The following is a 24,025-nucleotide window of genomic DNA, read 5'->3' as shown; positions in this document are numbered from 1 at the left end:
TGCAACATGTTCCTCTTCAATTATTTTATGCTCCTCTACAATTTCATCAAGTTATTCTTCAACTCGAACAATTCTATCTTCAACGCCTCACCTTCGTACTTAACTCCACTCCTGTCTTCAGCTTCATGTCCTTCTTCCTCAACTTCATTATCTTCCTCTTAATAGCTGTTCATTTCCGTCTTCAGTTTTCTCACCTTCATCTTCAGCTTTTTTATCTTCGTCTTCAACTCTTCACCTCCACTTTCAAGTCTTTCACTTCCGTCTTCAACTTCTTCACCTACATCTTCAGCTTCATCGCCTCCAATTCCAACTCCTTCACTTTAGTCTTCAATTCCTTCACTTTCGCTTTCGTCTTGAACTCTCTCACCTCCGCCTTCAACTTCTTCACCTACGTCTTCAGCTCCGTCACCTCCGGCATCAATCCTTCACTTCCATTTCAATTTCACCTACCTCTTCAACTCTTCCACTTTCGTCTTCAACTCCACCTTCGTCTTCAACTTCTTCACCACCCTATTAAATTTATTCACTTTCGTCTTCAACTCTTCCACCTTCTTCTTCAACCCTTCACTTCCGTCTTCAACTCTTTCACCTACGTCTTCAACTCCTTCACTTTCTTCACTTTCGTCTTTAATTCCTTCACCTCCATCGCCTCCGTCTTTAACTCCTTCATTTTCATTTTCAACTCCAATTTCGCATTCTACTCTCTTACCTTCGTTTTTATCTCCGTCATGTTCTTCAATTTCATCTTATTACCTTTCAGCTCAATCCAATTCTATATTTCCGTCTTCAATTCCCCATCGTCTCAATCTCTACCTCCATCTCCAATTCCATCACCTCAGTCTTAAACTCCATTGTTGACTCAAACTACTTCGCTTTCGTCTTCATTTGCATTGTTTTTCTTCAGTTTCATCTTGTTACCTTTCAGCTCCAAGACATCCATCTAATTCCATCCCTTTCGGCTTCAATTTTACAATACAGACCGAAGACCCAATCCATCCTCGTGTGATAATAACGAATCAACAGAAGGTATTCACAAGTGTAAGATATGTACACTGATCATGCGGCCAGGACGTCATCGCTCAAAAATAGCTAACAGACGACAAGAGACATAATTATATTAATTCAGACGTGTGGGAGGATGGCAAATGTACTTCCCTTATCGAGAATAAAAATTATGTCCCTTACAATAACTATGAATATTAACATTTTTGCTCAGTAGAGAAAATTTGTTTGTTACAAATACTGTTCTGTTTAAAAAAATATTTTATCTTTTATTATCTTACACAAAATGTAAATATAAAAACAACCTCGTAACGTACATTTATATCGAATTACTAGGCATGGGCGTTCATAATGTTATTACAGATTTGAGAACGGTGAAATATATGCATAGTCAGTACATTCAACATGAAGACAAACAACTGAGAACATAAACCTTGGGTTCTTACAAATATTGCCTTACTCTGCCTACAGGGTTTATTATGTGTTCTTGTATTTATTTTTCGAGTACACAAACTGGGAAATGTATTTAAACACAACTCAATTAAGCAAAACAAACATACGAACGTTGTTAAGATAAAAATAACTCAGAGTTTACGTTATCTTACAGGGACATATGACCTTTTATGGACTTCTGGTACAGAAAATTATAAAGCTTATGCATTCAAAAATATTCTAGCACAACGTATACATTTCTTAGGTATTTCACAAAAATCTGGAACACATGCTTTCCTTAAGGTCATTTTTGTAATGATGGTGGAGCATTGAAACAAGTTTTTCATGATAACATAAACAGTAATTATTCTCCTGCGTGTACCTGTTTTCAAGTGTAGGAATTTACTTTAACGCCTTTCAACTTGACACCAAATAGGAGTACCGCTCTGAGCAATTAGCATACATATTATATTGATAATGGGTGAACTGTAATGTTCTAGTGGGTTTCCAGTCCAAACTCAAGTTACTGAAGTATTTGTTGGTGTCAGATCCACTAAAATATGCACAAACTTAAACCTAGCTACATTACAGTATATCTAAGTACCTATACGACATATTCATCTATATCTACTCAATTGCGTACATCTATTTATCTACTTTCTTAGATCTTTCTTTTTGTACTTATCTATGCATCTGCCAATTACCTACCCAACTACCTACTGACCTATCTACCTATCTGTCTGTCAAGCCATCCTCTGCTGCATGTAGCCTTTCTTCTGTTCATAAATGTATTTATCCATACTTCATCCTTCCTATTCATCATCCAACATCCACCCACCTATCGACCTGTCCATCTACTCGTTAATCCTCCTATTTTTCCTTCCACTCAGCCATTTATCTAACCAACCATTCACTCAGTTATTATCGCCGCGCTCTCATGGTTAACATGTCGGCATCATACAATAACGTGCGGTGTGCTTTTAAAACATAATTTTGCCGACCGATTGTTGCTCTGTAGTTTCACTCTAAGCGTCACGTTGTCACGTCTACTTCCTCGATAAGAATAGGCACTAGTTTGTTATATTGTTATACGAGTACGTTGACATTCTTAACTCTTAATAATAGCTCTTTAATAATAATTTAATCACACACCTGAACATAGGTTAAGGGTTTTGAGAATAAGGTGCTTAGGAAAATATTTGGGGCTAAGAGGGATGAAGTTACAGGAGAATGGAGAAAGTTACACAACGCAGAACTGCACGCATTGTATTCTTCACCTGACATAATTAGGAACAATAAATCCAGACGTTTGAGATGGGCAAGGCATGTAGCACGTATGGACGAATCCAGAAATGCATATAGAGTGTTAGTTGGGAGGCCGGAGGGAAAAAGACCTTTGGGGAGGCCGAGACGTAGATGGGAGGATAATATTAAAATGGATTTGAGGGAGGTGGGATATGATGATAGAGACTTGATTAATCTTGCTCAGGACAGGGACTAATGGCGGGCTTATGTGAGGGCGGCAATGAACCTCCGGGTTCCTTAAAAGCCAGTAAGTAAGTAAGTAATCACATACCTTAATGTTCGTCCTCAGCACAAGACATTCCAAACTCGGTTTTAGTCCACGTGGATTAGACAAGTAGGTGTCATTTAATAATGGAAGCAGCTTATTGGTTGCAATATTGAAATTGAGGCGAGTGACTGGAGCGGCGACATAAGAAATTGAAAACAATAATGCAATTAAATTTCAAAGACCTGCCGAATGTTATGCACGAGGCCGCTCAAAGACCTGCCGAATGTTAACCATGAGAGCGCGGCGATAATACCTATTTATCCCTTTCATTCATTTATTTATCTACAGATTCATTCTGTCTTTAACCAATCCATTCAACCACGTAACCACCTATATTTCATTTTAGACTTAATTTTCTGCTTAATGTTTTGACGTGAATATTACACTATTACTACGTCATACTACTTTTGACCAATAAAACGGTACGAAAGGACGTATTTCAACCAATCATGGCTGCTTATCGCATAATTTTATCGCGTCCCTACCATTTGTTTAATTTTATCGCGTCCCTAGCATTTGTTTAATTTTATAGCGTCCCTAGCATTTGTTTCTTTGTTTGCCAACATTTGAAACTGCTCTGGTCTGGACGTCAAAAATATATATAAAATTACAAACCACTCCAGTCGATGCACAGCAGTTTCAAATATGACTCGCATTGGCATTCAAGAACAAGAATTAATAAAAATCACTGATCATACCTATGCATCTTCTGAAATCCGATTTACAAATAAATGAAGAGCACCATTCGGAAATCCTGAATAAGTTGAATACACCATGTAGGCCTAAATCAACGAGTTCCACTTCTATTATGCACACGTCCAATATAACATCAACTGAACCACCAACCACATTCAAATTTGAAAACTTTACATTCAATACCGGTAATTATTCCTTTTAAAATTATTCATGTTTATTTTTTATGTCATCGTCGTTAATTAAAACTTTTCTAACACTTGTGTATATTAGTTAGGTTATGTTATAGCTTCTGCTCTGAGAGGATAAAAAGAACTTCTGCTATATGATATTATGGATAGTCACGTCTCAGAGATTGTTTAATATTAAGATTTATTGAATAGTAATCATTACAGTGTCTGTATAAAGACACTACTGCCATCTAGCATGCATCTAGCGTAATATTTGTAATGTTGAGATGGTACAATAATACATTTGAAGACAGTTGTATTTTCGTAAGTCAATTAATATTTTATTGTACTGGTGTACTTCGTTACTTCTAATCTTTATATACTTTCTTCTAATCTTGTAATAGTCAATTAAATCCCACTCGAGTTTTGATTTTCTCTAGATAAATCAAAACGTCTAGTGAGATTACTGTTGATAACTTTCTATAATTCAGTCTGCCTAGGTGGTGTAGGCTAGAAAAGTTGGGGTGACAAAATTCAGCAGGAGTTTGGAGCGTTCATACGACAGGAAGTTCCTCACGGATTTCGTTCATTTAAATATCAACTTTGCGGCACACGCGACTAGGTGTGAGGGGTAGAGAGGTGTCGCGTAAGTGGGGGGAGGTCGCGGAGTACAATTTAAGTTGCATAGTCAAATTCGAGAAGGCGCTGTGATTGTCCAATTTAGATGCAATGAACGGCATACGTTTGCTAAATAAACCTATTTTCTCGGACGAGTAGTGATATTTAATCAGAAATTTCGGTAGAGTTAGGGGTGATGTGAGCGTGCAAACAAATTTTATTGAAAAATTACGTAACATAGCGTTACAATGGCCGTTTCACCAAAGCCGAAATTGAGGAAACGTACGCAAACCGATAAAACGGATCAAGAAACCAAAATATAGCCTACTCCCGAAGTTCGCAATCTCTGAAGAAATCTTTATGGCTGACATTTTGAATTCCCGCGAATAAAACGGAACTGTCCAGTACTGTGGAGTAACGGTTAGCATGTCTGACCGTGCAACGAGCGAGTCCGTGTTCAAATCCTGGTTCGGGCAAGTTACCTGGTTGAGTTTTTTTACGGGGTTTCCCCTCAACCCAATAAGAAGAAATGCTGGGTAATTTTCGGCACTGGACCCTGGATTCATTTCGCCGGCATTATCACCTTCATCTCTTTTAGACGATAACCACAGCGATTGAAAATGCGTCGTAAAATAACCAATTTAAAAAATGTAGTTCCAAAGTGAAACAAGTATTTTGTAGCGGCAAGTATTCTGCAATAGCCCACACCTGTGGAGTAACGGTTAGCGCGTGGCTCGGGTTCGATTCCCGGTTTGGGCAAGTTACCTGGTTGAGGTGTTTTCCGGAGTTTTCCCTCATCCCAATATGAGCAAATGCTGGGTAACTTTCGGTGCTGGACCCCGGACTCATTTCACCGGCATTATCACCTTCATCTCATTCAGACGCTAAATAACCTAAGATGTTAATAAAGTGTCGTAAAATAACCTACTAAAAATTGCAATAGCCCAGAACAATTCTGTTATTTTGGAACGTAGTATTACAAGATTCTGTGTACGTTCTAGAACAGTTCCAAGTAAGAAACTATTCCAAAGTAACTTACGTTATTTTTTCCCCACCTCTACTAGCTGCTACGTTCGAAATATTTCAATATTATGTAAAATTGTAAACATAGACCTACATATTTTAAAAAAGGTAGATCTATTTTGGATTACATATAAACATTACAGTCATCTCCATTACTTCAAAACGAAAAGAATAAAATACAAATTTAACATATTAAACTGGATTTAAACTAATATTATTAAAGAAAACTTACCACTTTGGAACACGCAACAGATGTCCGGTACAATAGCCTGGTTCAGTTCATAAAAATATCACTAATAGCTCATAAATAATGTTTATCATTCTGGAAGTCTCGTAAATTGACACAAAACACAGAACTTTCTTTAAAATAACTAATATTTCGCGCAAGTTTCACGAAGTTCGTACGATCGAAGCGGGCACGAATTCAAATTGGTTACGCAATCATTTTAAAATTTATCAGCAGGTAGCAGCACTATTCCCTGGGAATGTTCGGCCATGTTCGACTCATCGAGAGTGATTGTGATGTTGTGCCTAGCGTGGTAGCGTTGTTTCTCTTTTTCTTCCTTTCGTAAACTAGTTATACGAGATCAGAAGAGGAGAAACAAGAAGGACAATGGCGTATTACATTGCAAGAAATCTAGTGAAAGTTCATACTGGTGTTAACTTTTCTCAGTTGAACTATGGTTTGTATTATGCAGTAACGACTTTTTTGTTATAACTATTTAGTTGGTTCGCAAAATTATGTGATTTTAAATGCTGAAGTTGTGCTGTGAAAGTAAGAGAGTGTAAAGTTCAGCAACGTCATTCATGTCTCACAACGATGACTACAGGAATTCGACGAAATTGCAATAAATAGAAAATATTAACAGCTTGCTCTAATTAAGTATGATATTTAGCACAATTATTGCTACATATTGTTGATTTACAATGCTAAATATTTGCTAATGTAATTGCCTGAGTGTTCGTACACTTATTTTGTATTAAATAACACTTGCCATTGGATTGTCTTAGATCACAATTGCTTTTAATTCTGTAATAATTAATTTAGAACCCTCCCCCACAGTGTACTACCAAGATCTACTAGGCCTAATATTGATAGCAATGAATGATTTTGCTTACAGGATCAGCACGATGCATTACGACAGCGAAAGCAACCTGGGCTCCCCGCGAATCAAAAAAGTCTGTTGCAGACAAGACTGGAAAAAATATAGTATTTGTAGATGCAGTTCGAACTCCTTTTCTTGTGTCTGGTACTGATTATTCGAAGCTAATTGCAAATGATCTTGCTAGGCATGCACTGCTGTAAGTAGGCCAACATGTTTAAAGCAGTTTGAAAGAAATGTGTTCATTTGTTGAGATCTACATATATAAATGGTTGCATTCCTGTTTTATTCAGGTCTCTTCTACGAAAGACAGGAGTTGATAAGGAAATTATAGATTATATTATATATGGTACGGTAATTCAAGAAGTGAGAACAAGTAACATTGGTCGTGAAGCAGCACTTTCTGCTGGTTTTTCGGACAAAACTCCAGCTCATACAGTGACAATGGCTTGTATTAGCTCCAACCAGAGCATTACTACAGGTAAATTTCAGAATTATTAATGTCAATAAAAACTTAATCGTAGCAAAAAATTTCATTAGGTAAGTAGGTATAAGAAAAGTTTTTGTCAATACATATGTAATTAATTAGATTCATTTAAGTTAACAGTAATTTTATAGTCTGTTGGTGAAATTTGTATTTATTTGAATACTTTTTCTTTGTTTTTTTTTTTTTTTTAGGTATTGGGCTTATTGCAGCTGGAGCTTATGAAGTAGTAGTTGCGGGAGGTGTGGAATTTATGTCTGATATTCCCATCCGTCTTTCTAGAAAACTTCGCAGTATTCTTTTGAAATCCAATAAGGCAAAAACTATAGGTCAGAAACTTCAACTCTTGACGACAATGCGACCTTCGTATCTTATTCCTGAGGTAGGCTTAATATTTTGATATCTAAGCCAACTAGTAAGTTTTTCCGACAGTTATGTTTAATATTCCGTTGGCATAAGACTTGTGGTGTCAAATAATTTGTCTTCTAGTAACTCAATATTATTCTGTTACTTTATCTCTAATCGATCTTCAACATAGACCTGCGTAGTTAAGATTAGGTTTTTTGCATGAATAGCCAATTCTGCAAGCCAGTCACATTCTGGTTATGATCTAATATTACTTGTGTATTTCTTGACTTGACTTATATAGATTTTCCTTCAAAACTTCTTCAGCACCTTACTGACAATGACTGGTGGTCACTTGAAAAACCTTTCGGCTGTACAACATACACTGTATCACTGTCTAGTATATACAGTCACGAAGCTCAATACTTAGTAAATGTGCATCCATAGGTAGTTGCTAACCACTAGGATCGCTAATATCACCTCATCACAGACAATGCGAAATAGTACCAACACAGTCAATTGTTCCTAGTATCCTCACAACTCAAGCTTCGTGACTGTATATACTAGACTGTGCTTGTTTCATACTAGCTAGTAAATAGGGACCGGGTGTTTATGACAGAAAAATATTTAAGCAAGCATTTAATGACCTTAAAAACAAAAAAACATGGAAATATTACTATAATAAGAACTAAAAATTTGTGACTTTTTGGTAAAACTATAGCCCATCATGTCAGCCTTCTTTTTCTTTAAAAAATGGTTATATTTAATGATTTTTCAGAAACGAAAATTGCTGAAAAATGGCACAAAGGACATTGGAGTTTTGTACAACTTTATGAAATCTTACTTACTGGCTTTTAAGGAACCCGGAGGTTCATTGCCGCCCTCACATAAGCCCGACATTGGTCCCTATCCTGAGCAAAATGAATCCAGTTTCTATCATATCCCACCTCCCTCAAATCCATTTTAATATTATCTTCCCATCTACATCTCGGCTTCCCCAAAGGTCTTTTTCCCCTCCGGCCTCCCAACTAACACTATATGCATTTCTGGATTCGTCCATATGTGTTATGAAATATTACAAACTCCAAATTTAAAAAATGACTAAAATTGATAATTTTACGAAAAAAAAAATGCAAAATAACGTTGACCTACTTTTCTTAAACTTAGCAAATTATACTTCTGTTTGTATACCTGTCTACCAAAAAGTGTACTCGTATATGGAAGACATACCAAAAGCCTGAACAAACCAAACCTAGTCTGTCACTGATCCTCAACCTTACGAAAACTCGTTATCTACCTATCTACCCAAAAATCGTACATGCAAGGCATACCAAAAGCCTGAACAAACAAACCTAACCTGTCACTTGATACTCAACCTTGCGAAAACTCGCTTATTTCAAAGTTTCACATTTATCGGACAATACGTCATGTCTTAACAGTAGAAGATCGCAGTTCTTCAATATTCAATAATGGTTCTTTGAAAAACCCAAAACCGTTCACTTTTTATTAATTACATGGGAAAATTTCAGTATACGGATACCTCACTGAACAACAATTATCTTAAAATATTAAAAAGAGCAGATTTGTCTGTTTGTCGAATGTGCATCATGCTTACGGAAAGACACTTTTCACTGCCAATAATTTATTTTGTGTGCACAAGATTGGAATTTCGGAGTAAGAAGGAAAGCAAGGTATCCGTGTTCAGTAATCCAATTACATATTCAGAAACCTGACTTAAAAATAGGTACCCATTGACCAGTTATTGGACATCAAAAAACAGTTTGAGAAGAAGCAGAACCATTTATTGAGGAGTGCCGGACAAACCACGTAAGGTATATTACCACAGTCTAGTATATACAGTCACGAAGCTCAATACATAGTAAATATGCATCCATAGATAGTTACTAACTACTAGAATCGCTACTATCGCCTCATTACAGACAATGCGAAATAGAACCTGCACAGTCTATTGTTCCTAGTACCCTCATAAACTCAAGCTTCGTGACTGTATGTACTAGACTGTGATATTACCTTTTACACTTTCCGTGTGTTCTATCAGAAAAGATGAAATCACAAAAATCAAATAAACAGAAAACAATTCACTCACAGAGCACCTACTTCATTAAATTTATTCACTAAATTTAGTATTGTATTTCTGCACAGAACTAGTTTGTCAGAAAATTTACGTCTCGAAGTCCTCCCTTGTTCTGCTACATGATTTTCTTTTGTTTATGTACGTTTTCACAGTTATACACCCTTTGACACGGAAAATGATTGCTCTCCTGTAGCGTGAATTTGTTGTTTTTTGTTGCAATGTAGTAACAAAGAAGATAAACAGGTGCAGTCATTAGTGTATATAGTGCAGTAAACATTTGTCTGTGATCGTCTGTATCAGGCAGATGTTTAAAGGTTTTGGTGTATGCAACCACCATGTTCCAAAGGGTACGTGATTCCCTAAAATGTAGGATATAAGTATGCACTACAGCAAATAGAAATCACATTGAGAACCTCTTATAGTGAAGATGAACAAGTGTCCATATCTCTTACATACCTTATGTGTTTTAGGAAACACGTTTGTTTAGATCTTTTTTGTTTTGTTTTGATGGATACTACCTGTTTTGTTAAATTTCAGACTTTTATTTAACACTCTGTATACTTACTTACTGACTTTTAAGGAACCCGGAGGTTCATTGCCGCCCTCACATAAGCCACCATTGGTCCCTATCCTGAGCAAGATTAATCCAGTCTCTATCATCATATCCCACCTCCCTCAAATCCATTTTAATATTATCTTCCCATCTATGTCTCAGCCTCCCCAAAGGTCTTTTTCCCTCAGGCCCAACTAATACTCTATCTGTCTTACTAATAAACCGTGTATAGTTTTTATACGGGACTTATGCAGCGTTGAGACAGAAAACGTTACTAATAAACCATGCATAAGTGATGGATATATAAACAATCTGTAACTATACAATGGGAATTGCTTTGCAGTAGTTATATACACAAAACCCCTTGTTTAAGGGTTGTGTATAGAGAAAAAATGGCCGCCCCTCTAATAGCTGTTCGTATTGACTGTCATTTTATGGTGATGGATGCCTTGTAATCACAGAAGAACACAGAATAAGTAGAATATTATTGCTGTAGCTTGTTCTCTTTGACCAAAATATAGTGTGGTAATCGATCAGAGCCAGTTGTACTATCGATTCTTAACATGGCACACTAGAGCACTCTACTGGATGCAATAGAGAATCTCAGATATTCTATTACCTTTCGTAACAAAGTAATGACGAAACTATGACGTAGCTGTGTAACAGTTATACTGTTATACACGACATATGTAGTGATTATTAGTAAGGAATTTACACACGACTTATAAATGAGCTACTCATTGTATAAGTATAAGACAGTTAAACGTCTGTATATAGAGTTTTTATTAGCAAGACCGTATATGCATTTCTGGATTTGCTCATAAGTTAATACTCTGTATATACAAATAAATAAGTAAACTTATGTTAGTGCTGGTAAATTAATAATGATCACTGTAACTTTACGCATTACTGTTAATTTGAAACGTAATATGCGTTTCTAATGTGTTAAACTCATTTCTCAAACAGTTACCAGCAGTGGCAGAATTTTCGTCAGGAGAAACCATGGGGCATTCTGCAGATCGGCTGGCAGCATCATTTGGAATTTCACGTAAAGAGCAAGACGAATATGCTCTAAGATCCCATACACTTGCCCAACAGGCCTATGATAAAGGATACCTTACAGACATAGTGCCAATGAAAGGTAAATCTTCCCTTCATAATGGTAGTTTTTTTTATTATTCTTACTTCACGACTGTTTACATTATAAGCATTAATTTCACTGTAGTCCTTTAAAAATGTCTAGCAATTTAGAACAGGCTTGTAAATAAGCAGATACCCACATGTCCCGGGCATCTAAATTATTTTTACTGGCGCTTAAGGTACGTAACCAATAACTTGGGTGGTGAATTTAAAAGAATATTGCTGGAAAATTTACATTATTCAATGAATATTTGAAAAGATACATTAAAGATGATATATTGCAGTTATATGAACACTAATAAATAGGCCTACAATAAAATTATTAAAGAAATTAGTAATAGTCAGACATGTTTCGGAGATGCTTCTCCATCTTCAGTGACTATTTACCACAACGGATGGTTCAGGTGATCGAACTGTGTTGTTGCTTGGCTTATTTTGCGATCTATATTAAATTTCCTCATATATAAGGCCCATGTATGCTTTTAGAACATAGGCCTATTTCTTCGGGAATTTTATTCAGTGTTAGACAATGGTCCAGTAAGGGATAAGTGTCCACTTCTGTGGATTAACAGCGTATCTTGAAATGGGCAGGCCTGAGTTCAAATTCTGATTGAGACAAGCTGCCTTGTAGAGGTTTCTCCTGAGATTTTCCCTCAACTAATTGAAACAGAATTGCAGGGTAACTTTCTACGTTGGACCTCATCATTTCACCATTATAATTACACTTCTTCTCTTTCGTCATCATCTCCATTTCTTTCCCATATTTTGGGTACTTTGATGTAGAGTCGAATGTGGGCTACCACCGAACTTGGACCCCCGTGGTGTGTGGTCATTGGTTGCTGGTGGTAGTGCTATGTAGCGTGGGCTCTTCCCTTAGCTCATAGTACCCCATGGAACCAGAGTTGATGGACTGTGGTAATGCTTATGTGGAAAGGTAAAAGGATTCTGTAGGCTGTAGAGGAGTTTGGAGGCAGCTGACAGGGGAATCTGTAGAAAGGGGGGCCTTAGAGCACTCACACCATTCCATTCCGGATAGTACAATGGGACCCTCCAAGTGGCCTATGTGTGAGGGTAGTCCCCAGCAATACTGCTCCCCTTAAAGCCTTGGTTTTTCTGAACCGATGTGCCACACGTGTCGGTTCAGAAAAACCAAGGCTTTAGGGGGACTAATAGTACGGTTGTACATAGTTACATCACTCACGAATACCAACTGTTGGCTTTTAATTTATATTAGCAAGAAATGGGACTGATGCTGCTGAATGATAGTGTGTCAACTTACAGTTTTTGGGGGGGGGGGGGGGGGAGCAAGATGTAGCGGATATTAATTATTATTTAGAGGAGACTATTTTCCAAACAGATTATAAGAATGTGGTTAACAACGTGCAAGTCTATATGAAAAGAAGATTCATTAACTAGTTTTGTGAAATGTGGAGATTTTCGATACAGCTGAGTGGCCAGTTGGATGGTATTTAGCTGAAGTTGGAAACAAAGAAATGCTGGAATTGACAGAACATTTAAAAAAATTCTTCCAAAATTGAGTGAAGATCAGTTATTTGATTAATGGTTTGAGTTAAAACAAGTGTGCAAAGACTTACCTTTTGAAACATTTAGCAAAAATTCTATCTCAACCTCATTATTTCAAGATTTCTTGCATATTGTCATTCGTTGCAACAGTGCCATTGTCTACAGTTGTGTGGATGTGGTTTCAGTTCTGTGGATGAAATAAAATCTACCCTCAGAAGTATGCTAATATTTGAAACAACAAACAATTTGATGACCATTAGCCAGTGGTGTATTTCTAAAAAAAATTGCCCTAGCTCTGAGATTTCGATAACACAAGTATTAGTCATGTTTATCACCATCACCATCGCCATTTCTAAAGTAATACCTATGGAATATCAGAAGAAAGTACATGGGTTAGAATCTAAGTAAAGAGGTTGTTAGGTTCATGCAGCAGATCTAACTATGAAATTGTTCAAATATGAATGAAACATAATTTTTTTTTTATAAATACAAAATTTGATAATATAAAAATCAGAAAAGTGCCCTGGTGCCATCCAGCCTCGAAAAATTGTACCTTTGCATCGCCAGACCTGAAATACACCTGTGCCATTAGCATGAATGAACTTTTTTCTAAGACTGTACATAAGAAAATAGACGTGTAGTTTTTTTTTGGTGGGCCTCTAAATATTCCATGCTTATTTAGAATTTACTTGTATCACAAAAGTATACTGATACTAGTCGAAGTTCAAGAACATGTTTTGTAACAATTATAGTACAGAGTAGATAAAGATGTTGCTTTCAATATATTCTACAGTAGGAGTCTAAATATCTAGATTCTAGAACTACTATCCATCCAAAGGTTCAGTCTTAAAAATTCTCAAACATTAATTTAGCTTTTTTTTTTTTCCAATACAATTTGAGTCATTGCACGCTTTTTTCTTTTTTTTTTAATTTAGCTCCTCCTGTCTTCTTCATTTGATGTTAAATAGTGTTGCCTAAGAATAAGAAAAATCCATAGTTTAAGGTATTTTAGTATTTGTTTATTTATTGAGGCAAGAAATTGGTCTACTGTAATTACTTACTTACTTACTGGCTTTTAAGGAACCCGGAGGTTCATTGCCACCCTCACATAAGCCCGCCATTGGTCCCTATCCTGAGCAAAATTAATCCATTCTCTATCATCATATCCCACCTCATATAAATAATAAAGAGAAAGGGTGATAATCCACGTCCTTGTCTTACACCAGTATTGATGGGTGTCCAAGATGATAGCTTACCATCTTGTTTAAGCTAGACTTATTATTATTATTATTATTATTATTATTATTATTATTATTTACTTACTTACTTACTGGCTTTTAAGGAACCCGGAGGTTCATTGCCGCCCTCACATAAGCCCGCCATTGGTCCCTATCCTGAGTAAAATTAATCCATTCTCTATCATCATATCCTACCTCATATAAATAATAAAGAGAATGGGTGTTAATCCACATCCTTGTCTTACACCAGTATTGATGGGTGTCCAAGATGATAGCTTACCATCTTGTTTAAGCTAGACTTATTATTATTATTATTTACTTACTTACTGGCTTTTAAGGAACCCGGAGGTTCATTGCCGCCCTCACATAAGCCCGCCATTGGTCCCTATCCTGAGCAAAATTAATCCATTCTCTATCATCATATCCCACCTCCCTCAAATCCATTTTAATATTATCTTCCCACCTATGCCTCGGCCTCCCTAAAGGTCTTTTCCCCTTCGGCCTCCCAACTAACACTCTAATGTGCATTTCTGGATTCGCCCATACATGCTACATGCCCTGCCCATCTCAAACATCTGGATTTAATGTTCCTAATTATGTCAGGTGAAGAATACAATGTGTGCAGTTCTGTGTCGGTCTACTGTAATATTGGAAGTAATTTGAATTTCAAGCTTGCCTCTTAAAGCACTAATATTAAGCATTGTTAAACACCTTCCTTTTCAACATGTATAGAATACTTGTGAAAGTAAGTATTTTATCAGAAGTGTTTCCATACAAGAAAGAATGTGAAGTCCTTCATAGTTGATAAGAATCCATTTGTCAATGTCATTACTCTTGTTATTGCTCAGCATAGCAATAAAAACTTCTCACAGCCCATTTTTGTGTATATAGGCTGTGTTGATAAGCCACTTTAAATAATTCTGTTTTGTCATAGTCATAGTAAGCAGTCGTCTATGTAATAAATCAAATTTTATCATTTTGGCAACTGACAAAGAACATTCAACACTGGAAGGTTGCGTAGGATCTTCAAATTTTGCACACTGATACATCTTATTAGTGTATGATGTTGTGCCAAAAAAAAGTTGCGAAAATAATATACAGCTATTAAAACTATGTTCCAAATGTTGCTGTGAATCTAGTAGTTGCAGAACCTTTTCTATTCATTTACTAACTATAATCTTTTCACTGTAAGAAAAGTCCTAATGTAAACAATAGCACGTGACTGAGATGAGGATTCATTGGCCGCAGCTTGGTGTCATTGCTTCTCCCACCCACTGTTGTGCATTCTGTTTCATGTTAAACATTTCCTGTTACTCGTTAAGTAAACCTAACCTCACTACTATGCATTACTTTGCTTAGGAAACTTTTACTTTATAATTACTAATCTGTGCTTCATTGGCTGACCATGATAATATCTTTAAAAAATATTGGAGTGCAAGAGGTCAAATGACTTTGTCAAACGCCTGGCATTAGAAAACAACTACTTTATAATTACTGTAATTAAATTATTTAAAACTTACGTGTAAGGTCAATTGCTATCGGACAAAGGAGTTATTCCTTCCAGGATGCAGAAGCCATACTACAGTACCACATGCTTATGTGAACAACTACGAGCTCAAGTGACGCCAGCTCGTTACAAGAACAGACTATCTCGTTATTACTGTTGGTATTCATCTGCGTTCATACTTACTTACTGGCTTTTAAAGAACCCGGAGGTTCATTGCCGCCCTCACATAAGCCCGCCATTGGTCCCTATCCTGAGCAAGATTAATCCATGCTCTATCATCATATCCCACCTCCCTCAAATCCATTTTAATATTATCTTCCCACCTACGTCTCGGCCTCCCTAAAGGTATTTTTCCCTCCGGTCTCCGAACTAACACACTATATGCATTTCTGGATTTGCCCATACATGCTACATGCCCTGGCCATCTCAAACGTCTGGATTTAATGTTCCTAATTATGTCAGGTGAAGAATACAATGCGTGCAGTTCTGTGTTTTGTAACTTTCTCCATTCTCCTGTAACTTCATCTGTGTTCATAGTAAATAAAATATAAAAATAGCTTTTCTTTTACCTAGCGTTTTGCATATAAGTGAACTCATATATTACATCGTATTTAACAACTAGAATACAATTTTTTTATTTTCAAATAATACAAGATTATGGTTTCCAAATACGGAACTTTATTTTCCTGTGTCATGTGAGTGTTTCGACTGGAAGCCAATCACTGGTATGACAGCCACGTGCTTGTGTTTACATTAGGATTTTTCTTACAGCGAAAACAGTATAGGCAAATTGATAACTTGCCTTTATTTTTACGCATCGATGTAAGCCTTTCTCTTTGAAATACAAAAAGAAATAGCTAGCAAGTGAGCAGTATTTCCAATAGTAACTTGAGATTTTCTTTAATTGATTAACATAATTTAATTCAAGGTAGTAATTACTCGTATATATGGTGAAAGATTCCATCACTCGAACAATTAGACTAGTATGGTATTCAATTTCTCTCAAATTAAACCTATAGCTCCACTGATAAATTCGATGTCAGACTCCATACTTACCTGCCATTGCCTTGCAACACAGTACTACACAGACCTTGCCTTCTTCCGAGTGACAGCATCAGGGCTTCCGAACTACCAAACTACTACTAATATTCCAAGTACTATTTAACTGTCTTACAGATTGATTTCGAAAAAAATTTCTTTGCAGAAAATTTGTTATAAATGCGACATTTTAGTGTACAAAATTTGAAGATCCTATCCAACCTTTCAGTATTGAACATTCCCTTGTAAGTAAAGAATGCAGCAACATCACTTGTGTGCTAAAGAAAATCCTACGAATATTGCTAACTTTGAGAGACAGAACTAAATTTAGAACATGAGAATTATTATTAATGAATGTATAACTATTGTTGTTTTCTAATGCCAGGCATTTGACAATAAAGTCATTTGAACTCTTGCACTCCAATATTTTTCAAAGATATTATCATGGTCAGTCACTGAAGCACAGATTTTGAGGTGTTCCGAATCCATTTCTTGGTTTGAGTTGGACAATGGGCAGTTGAAGGACTGATATATTCCAATTCTATCCATGTGTTTGGCCAAACAGTCATGCCTGTTGCCAATCTAAATGCAGCTACAGACGATTTTCGTGGTAAATCGGGAATTAACTGTGGATTATGATTCAAAGAGTTCCATTTTTTCTCTTGAGAACGTGTTATCAAATTTTGTTTGTTGAAGTCTAAGTATGTAGATTTAGTAAATCTTTTCACAGAGTAATACGTAGCTTTAGTAACAGGTCTGTAAGTAGCAGTGCTGCCCTTCTTTGCTAAAGCATCCGCATTCTCGTTTCCCAGGATTCTACAATGGGATGGTATCCATTGGAATACAATTACTTTATTGAGTGATATTAGTTGAGAGAGCATTTTAGTTATTTCTGCTGTTTGAGATGAAGGTGTGTGTTTAGAGACTATTGATAGAATAGCTGCTTTGGAGTCTGACAATATAACTGCATTCTTAAATTTATAGATGTGGCATAGAAGATTCCTTAGACTTTCACTTATTGCAATGATTTCTCCATTAAAACTTGTTGTTCCATATCCAAGAGATTTATAAAGTGAGAAGAGACAGCAAGTAACACCTGCACCAGCACCTTGTTCTCTGGAGATCAAGGATCTGTCAGTTTATAAATGAAGCCAGTTTTGTGGAGGGTACCTAATATTAATTGTCTCAGACAATTGTTTCATTATTTCAGGTAATGAGTGTGGTTGCGTGCATTTCATTAATAATATTCCATGAATATTTCTGGCCACCCTGTCATGTGAGTACGTATGCAATTGAATTCTTTTTCTCGGCAGTGAAAGTTTTTGCTTAAATCATGAAATTTAACAAATTGTTTTGCTTATTTACTTGGCTATAGGACCCCATCGCCAATATAGTACCCTCCTTAAGTTTTGAAAGTCAAAATGTAAAACTTCGTAACAACTTTGTTTTAATTAAATATCTATAATATGTAGCTTAAAAATTCCAAAATAACTTATTTCTTTTAATATCCTAAAACAAGTGAGGTTTGTAAGCATGCTTTCAAAAGTGAAGCATATTCTTCAGTATAATTTAACTCTATTAACGGATATAGCAGATTCATCATAGCTTCTGAATACTAATTCCTGATTTTATGAAGTTCGCACGTATATATCTGCAGAAATAGTTAATAAATTTTGTATGCTTCTTGAACAAAATCACGTGTGCTTTTTTTTGTTTGTGGTTATTCAGAATGCAATTAGACAACCTATAAAACAGCAACAGAAAAAACATCAACCAAGCAACTTTCACCAACCAGGATTCGATTCTGGCACACTAATTTTGCAGTCAGACATGCTGTCCATTACTCCAAATCAGTGGATCGCTTCTCATATTGTGTAACTCCTCCACTAAGACAACAAAAAAAATATTAGGATACATTTTTGGTGGTTACTATCACTTGCTTAGAAAAGTACATGGAGCTTACAATCTTATCTTGTCTTGTGTGTCAACGCACGGGCAGTCCATATGCTAAACATCTGTGAGACACAATCTTATCTTATATTTTATGTGACAGGCTAGTAGCTCACAGAGGGTTCAAACTCCACTACCTAGGTACTTCCTGAGTATATTTTATTATTTGGTACTGTACTGCTCAGAAAAATTAGCAAAACTGCACACATTATATTCTTCACCTGACGTAATTAGGAATATGAAATCCAGACAGTTGCAAACTCCGAAGACAATTTACAGATGGGTATATTTAAACTAAATAAAATCATAGAAGAACATGGGATGAAGATTTCACCAGAAAAAACCAAAATAATGGCATTTGACGGTACAAACCCAATCCGAAGCAAAATTGTTGTTGAAAATGTGATTTTAGAACATAAATTCCTTTTCATACTTAGGATGTAATATATCATACAAAGGAGAGAATGATGTAAGCAGAAGAATTAACAAATTTTTACAAATATTAGGACTGCAAACCATACCCTAAAACCAAGTTTAGTACAGAAACATTCCAGAATAAAGCTATATAAAACCCTTTCACTACCAATTCTCCTCTATGGAAGCGAAATTTGGGTTCTGAAACAAAGAGATATCAGCAGATTAAGAGCAGCTGAAATGAAATATCTGCGACGAGCTGCAGGATACACACTTCTGGACCACAAGAGGAACTAGGATATACTGCAGGAACTCAGCATGCAACAATTAGAAGAAAAAATTACAGAATACAGAAATAGATAGCTTGAACAAATTTCTCGTATGGAAACTGGCCGGACACCCCAAGAAATGCTAAAATACCACCCTCAAGGACGACGACGACCTGGACGTCCACAGAAACGTCTATTGGATCCTGTATAGCTGGAACCGAAACAGGCCAACAATGGCCTAATTTCGTGCCTGGAATATGATGATGAAATCCAGACATTTGAGATGGGCAAGGCAAGCAGCACTATAGGCAAATCCAGAAATGCATATACATTGTTAGTTGGGAGGCCAGAGGGAAAAAGATTTTTGTAGAGGCTGGGACGTAGATGGGAGGATAATATTAAAATGAATTTGAGGGAGGTGGGATATGATGGTAGAGACTGGTTTAATCTTGCTCAGGATAGGAAGCAATGGTGGGCTTATGTAAGGACAGCAGTGAACATCTGAGTTCACTAAAAGCCATTTGTAAGTAAGTATGCCTTGCAGAAATGACGTTACTTCCACAATTTGAAAATGTCGCAGAGAGGGGAAGCCATAGAATATTGGCAGACTAAATACAAAGGAAATAGCTTTAAGTTTCTGTTTTTGCCTTCGAAAGTAGCAGAAATTTTTTCAGTTTTCTGCCAATTAAAAACTACTTCTGTATGGTATACTATTATCTTTGTTACACCTAAAACATTCGTTCTTAAACTTAGTTACAAAACACTTGGAAGTCTTAACTTGTACTATGACCTTTGCTCTTTGAAGTCTAAATGTAGAGTGACTTTGTAGCTTCGTGTTTCGTTGAGTAAACAATGACTTCAATGAAAATGCTATTCAGTCATTCCATAAAATAAGTAAATTTTTACCTAAAAAAAGTTAGAAAAACCTTCTGTATGAGTAGTCAAATTGAAATTCGTAACTAGACTTGTCTTCTTCTTCTGCCTGACAAGTGTTACGGTATCACATAAAATTTTCACGCCATCTCTTAGCAGGACGACCCACAGATCTTTGGCCATGTGGTACATAATTATAAATTGCCTTTGGGAGTCTACTATTACGCATTCTTTCCAAATGATGTTTCCAATTAGACTGATATTGAACAGTGTAATCTAAAACTGGTTGAGTTTTTAGTTCCTTTAAAATTTCACAATTTCTTTTCAGATCTCATTTAGTATAGCCCGCTGTTCTTTGCATAAATCGAATTTCACACGCCGTTATTCTGCTTTTATCTGCTTTCCTCAGTGTCCATGCTTTGCTGCCATAGCTGAGCATCTGTCGTGCCAATGTGTTGTAGAGACGTATGCGGGTGTGTTTCTGAACCAAGGATGGTTTCATCACACTATTTATAATGCCCATAGCTCTTGTGTATTTATTAATTTTCTGTGATATGTCCAGTTCTTCAAAAATGGAAAGATTGTAACCTAAATATGGGAAACTATTACATCTTTCTAATATTTTATTATCGAAACAAATTTTACTTTGTATTGGGTATTTACCACAGAATGCCATAATTTTTGTTTTATCTGTTGAAATTTCCATATTGTATGTGGCTGCTACTTGCTGCAAATTATATATTGACCTTTGGAGGCCGTCTTCTGAAAGTGCTAATAATACCAAATCATCTGCAAAGAGAATTGAATCCAATTTAAGGTGTCTGTTAATTTGTATATATCCATGGCGAGTTTGCTTCCACTCTTTAATTATTCGGTTCATGTCTCTACTACTAATAAAACTGTAGCCGAAATTTTTCTGGTAATTTTCGATTTTTCAAAAATAATTGGTCCTAACGTATATAATTAACCACCCTGAAACCGAAAATCGCTTTTTTGAAATTTTTGTTTGTATGTCTGTCTGTCTGTCTGTTTGTTACCTTTTCACGCGATAATGGCTGAACAGATTTCGATGAAAATTGGAATATAAATTAAGTTCGTTGTAACTTAGATTTTAGGCTATATGGCATTCAAAATACATTATTTAAAAGGGAGGTTATAAGGGGCCTGAATTAAATAAATCGAAATATCTCGCTTATTATTGATTTTTGTGAAAAATGTTACATAACAAAAGTTTCTTTAAAAATAATTTGCGATAAGTTTTATTCCTTAAAAAGTTTGATAGGACTGATATTTAATGAGATAAATGAGTTTTAAAATTAAAATAACTGCCATCTAAGGCCGTGTAATGAATTAAAAAACAAGTGACTTCGTCTATAAGGGGCCTTGGACAGCAACAATCGAAAGCTATGAAAGATAGCCTACAGAGAATGTTTCTGTGTTTGTATGAAGTAATGTCGGAAGCTAAATTAATCGATTTGTATAATTAATTAATTAATTATTTCACCATTGGAAAGTGTAGTTTCTCTAGATGGACATAATGCTATAATGTTATTACAGTAACTTCTGATATGATATAATATAATATAATATGTAATATTATATAATATAATTTCAGTTATTTGAAGGGCTGAGAACCATAGTAGGCCAAGCGCCATTTACTGAATACGTAGAAAACAAGGGTTAAAATTTATTACCATAATTCAATGGAAACCTATAACAAGTAAAATAAAATATACACATTAAATCTAAATGATGTCAATCTTCATTAAACTATGGTTGCATGTAATAAAAATTAAGAAACATGTTAAAGGAATTGTCATTGCACCAAATGAGTGTCTCTGGACCAAAATGATCGCATTTTAATTATTTGGATGCAATTTAAATTAAGTAACATAATAAACGATTTATCCTTCTATCAAACATGAATGTTCCCTGGATCAAATGTCCTATTTTAATTATGTAATTACTTTATATTTATTTCTAACGGGTGCAGTGGAGCGCACGGGTACAGCTAGTAAATAATAAAGAGAATGGGTGATAATCCACATCCTTGTCTTACACTAGTATTGATGGATGTCCAAGATGATAGCTTACCATTTTGTTTAAACTAGACTTATTATTATTATTATTATTATTATTATTATTATTATTATTATTATTATTATTATTACTACTACTTTTATTGAAGTTTTAGTGCTGTAACATTTTGTTTGATGTATAAATTATTATTGTTGTTTAATGCCTGTCATGTGGCAGTGAAGCCATTAGCGCTCTTGCTCTCCAATACTTTTGAATCAGGTCTCTCCCTCCATACAGTGTGCTACAGGTTTTCAGGTGTTCTTTGTTCGTATCAGTTTCAGTGTTGCATAGAGTGCAGGATGGTGAAGTCAGAATTCCTGTCTTGTAGAGGTGGCTCGCTAAACAGCTGTAAGCAATCTAAAAACTGTTACTGCTGTTTTTCTTGGTCCTTGAGGAACTGCATCTGGGTTGGTTAGAAGGATGTTCCATTTCTTATCTGCAGCTGTTTTTGCAATTCTTACGAGTATTGTTGTGAGAGTTTTGATTTTATTACCTGTTTTAATGATGAAAATGGAAAATTGGCTTTTTTCCTTCCCCTTGTAAGCTTGTTGGCCAGTTCATTCCGTGCAATTTCACAAAGTGCTGGAATCCATTGAAAGTATATTGTTTTGTGAAGTTTTTGAAGTTGAGCTATTATCTTATATACTTCCTTGATGTATAAATTTAAATAGTTTGTCAGTGTCATATAACTGATTTTGTTTTTTTGTTTTTGTTTTTTTTTTTTTAAATTATCACATGGTTTAATTTGTTGTGTACTGTGTGGTGCATAGAGATCACCACACAGTATAGTGAGGATCACATAAGAACAGTTCCTAAACAGCAAATATTGCCGTCTTGTCAGTGTTGCCAACTGTTACCAGATATCACACGATCCTACGTACTAAATGACTTATTTACTTACAGTACTTTATGTTGAAAGGTTATTCTAAATAGTTCAATAATTTGTAACATATTTTCGTAGGCAAACTATACGGGAAAGGGATCAACATGTCAAGTATTTTGTCTGGCAATACGAAATTCATTGGTTTGACTAAACAATTGACTCACGAGACCTAACCTAAAAACGTATTTTGTTTGACCTCATGAAATTATTAGTACTAACTCCGAAAACTTACGTGATTATAATTTTGAATTATAACCGCAACCCAACACACAAAATATTATGTCTTAATATTAATACTGATATTGATTAATTGTTAGTATGTTCAAATTTCATTAGCCTCCAGTAACCGGCTCAGAACTCTAGTACAATTTTATTTTTATGGAACTCCAGTACCGACAAATATTGTCGATATTTGTCTCAGCTGCCAACATACCAGTTACAAAATCACTACCATTTGTAGTATTTGTCAGTATCGAAATTCGAAACGAAGTTGGCAAAAGAAAATTCAACCTGCAAATTAGAAAATCACCACAGTCCACTAGCATATGTAGTAATGGGGGAAAAAATGGTTAGGTTTCACCCTTAGGGTATGAAGTAAGCTGACCCAGACTATACACAGCACCTAAAGCTGTTAATAACAGGGGTCATATACTATTTAAAGAGTTGTAAGTAAGTCTTGTTGAAATGAAAAGAAGAAAATAAATTCAAAATGAAACTTTACCTATTTTGTCCAACCTGTAACACTGCAAGCAACTTTTATTTAGTTATTTTACTAGCTGAATATATATTTTAAGGGTCTTGGAAAAATGATTTATAATTTTTTAGACCTACATTTCTTCATTAATATCGATATTAAAATTCTGACAATAAGAGAAGAACAGTAAATACTTGATTTAACATTTATTACAAACATGCTTTTCCAATTTTTGTCCCACCTATAACAAATTCATATTATTTCAAATACATTAAATAAAATTTAAAAAGTATAAACAACATGCATTATGTAGGGTAATATGTTT

General features: G+C 35.4%; 1 protein-coding gene across 1 annotated transcript in view; it reads left to right on the top strand.

Moving 5' to 3' along the window:
- The first annotated feature begins 6,010 nt into the window (after window positions 1–6,010).
- Mtpbeta (mitochondrial trifunctional protein beta subunit) overlaps window positions 6,011–24,025 on the top strand; it is a 38,593-nt gene continuing 20,578 nt past the window's right edge. The window contains exons 1-5 of the mRNA XM_069822279.1: window positions 6,011–6,194; window positions 6,633–6,813; window positions 6,908–7,095; window positions 7,293–7,480; window positions 11,058–11,232. Coding sequence (XP_069678380.1) covers window positions 6,125–6,194; window positions 6,633–6,813; window positions 6,908–7,095; window positions 7,293–7,480; window positions 11,058–11,232 — 802 coding nt within the window. The 5' untranslated portion in view covers window positions 6,011–6,124. The remainder of the gene's footprint in view (window positions 6,195–6,632; window positions 6,814–6,907; window positions 7,096–7,292; window positions 7,481–11,057; window positions 11,233–24,025) is intronic.

Source organism: Periplaneta americana, chromosome 3 (genome assembly GCF_040183065.1).
Source record: "Periplaneta americana isolate PAMFEO1 chromosome 3, P.americana_PAMFEO1_priV1, whole genome shotgun sequence".
Classification (NCBI taxonomy): Eukaryota; Metazoa; Arthropoda; class Insecta; order Blattodea; family Blattidae; genus Periplaneta; species Periplaneta americana.
This window is presented reverse-complemented; position numbering and strand designations above follow the sequence as displayed.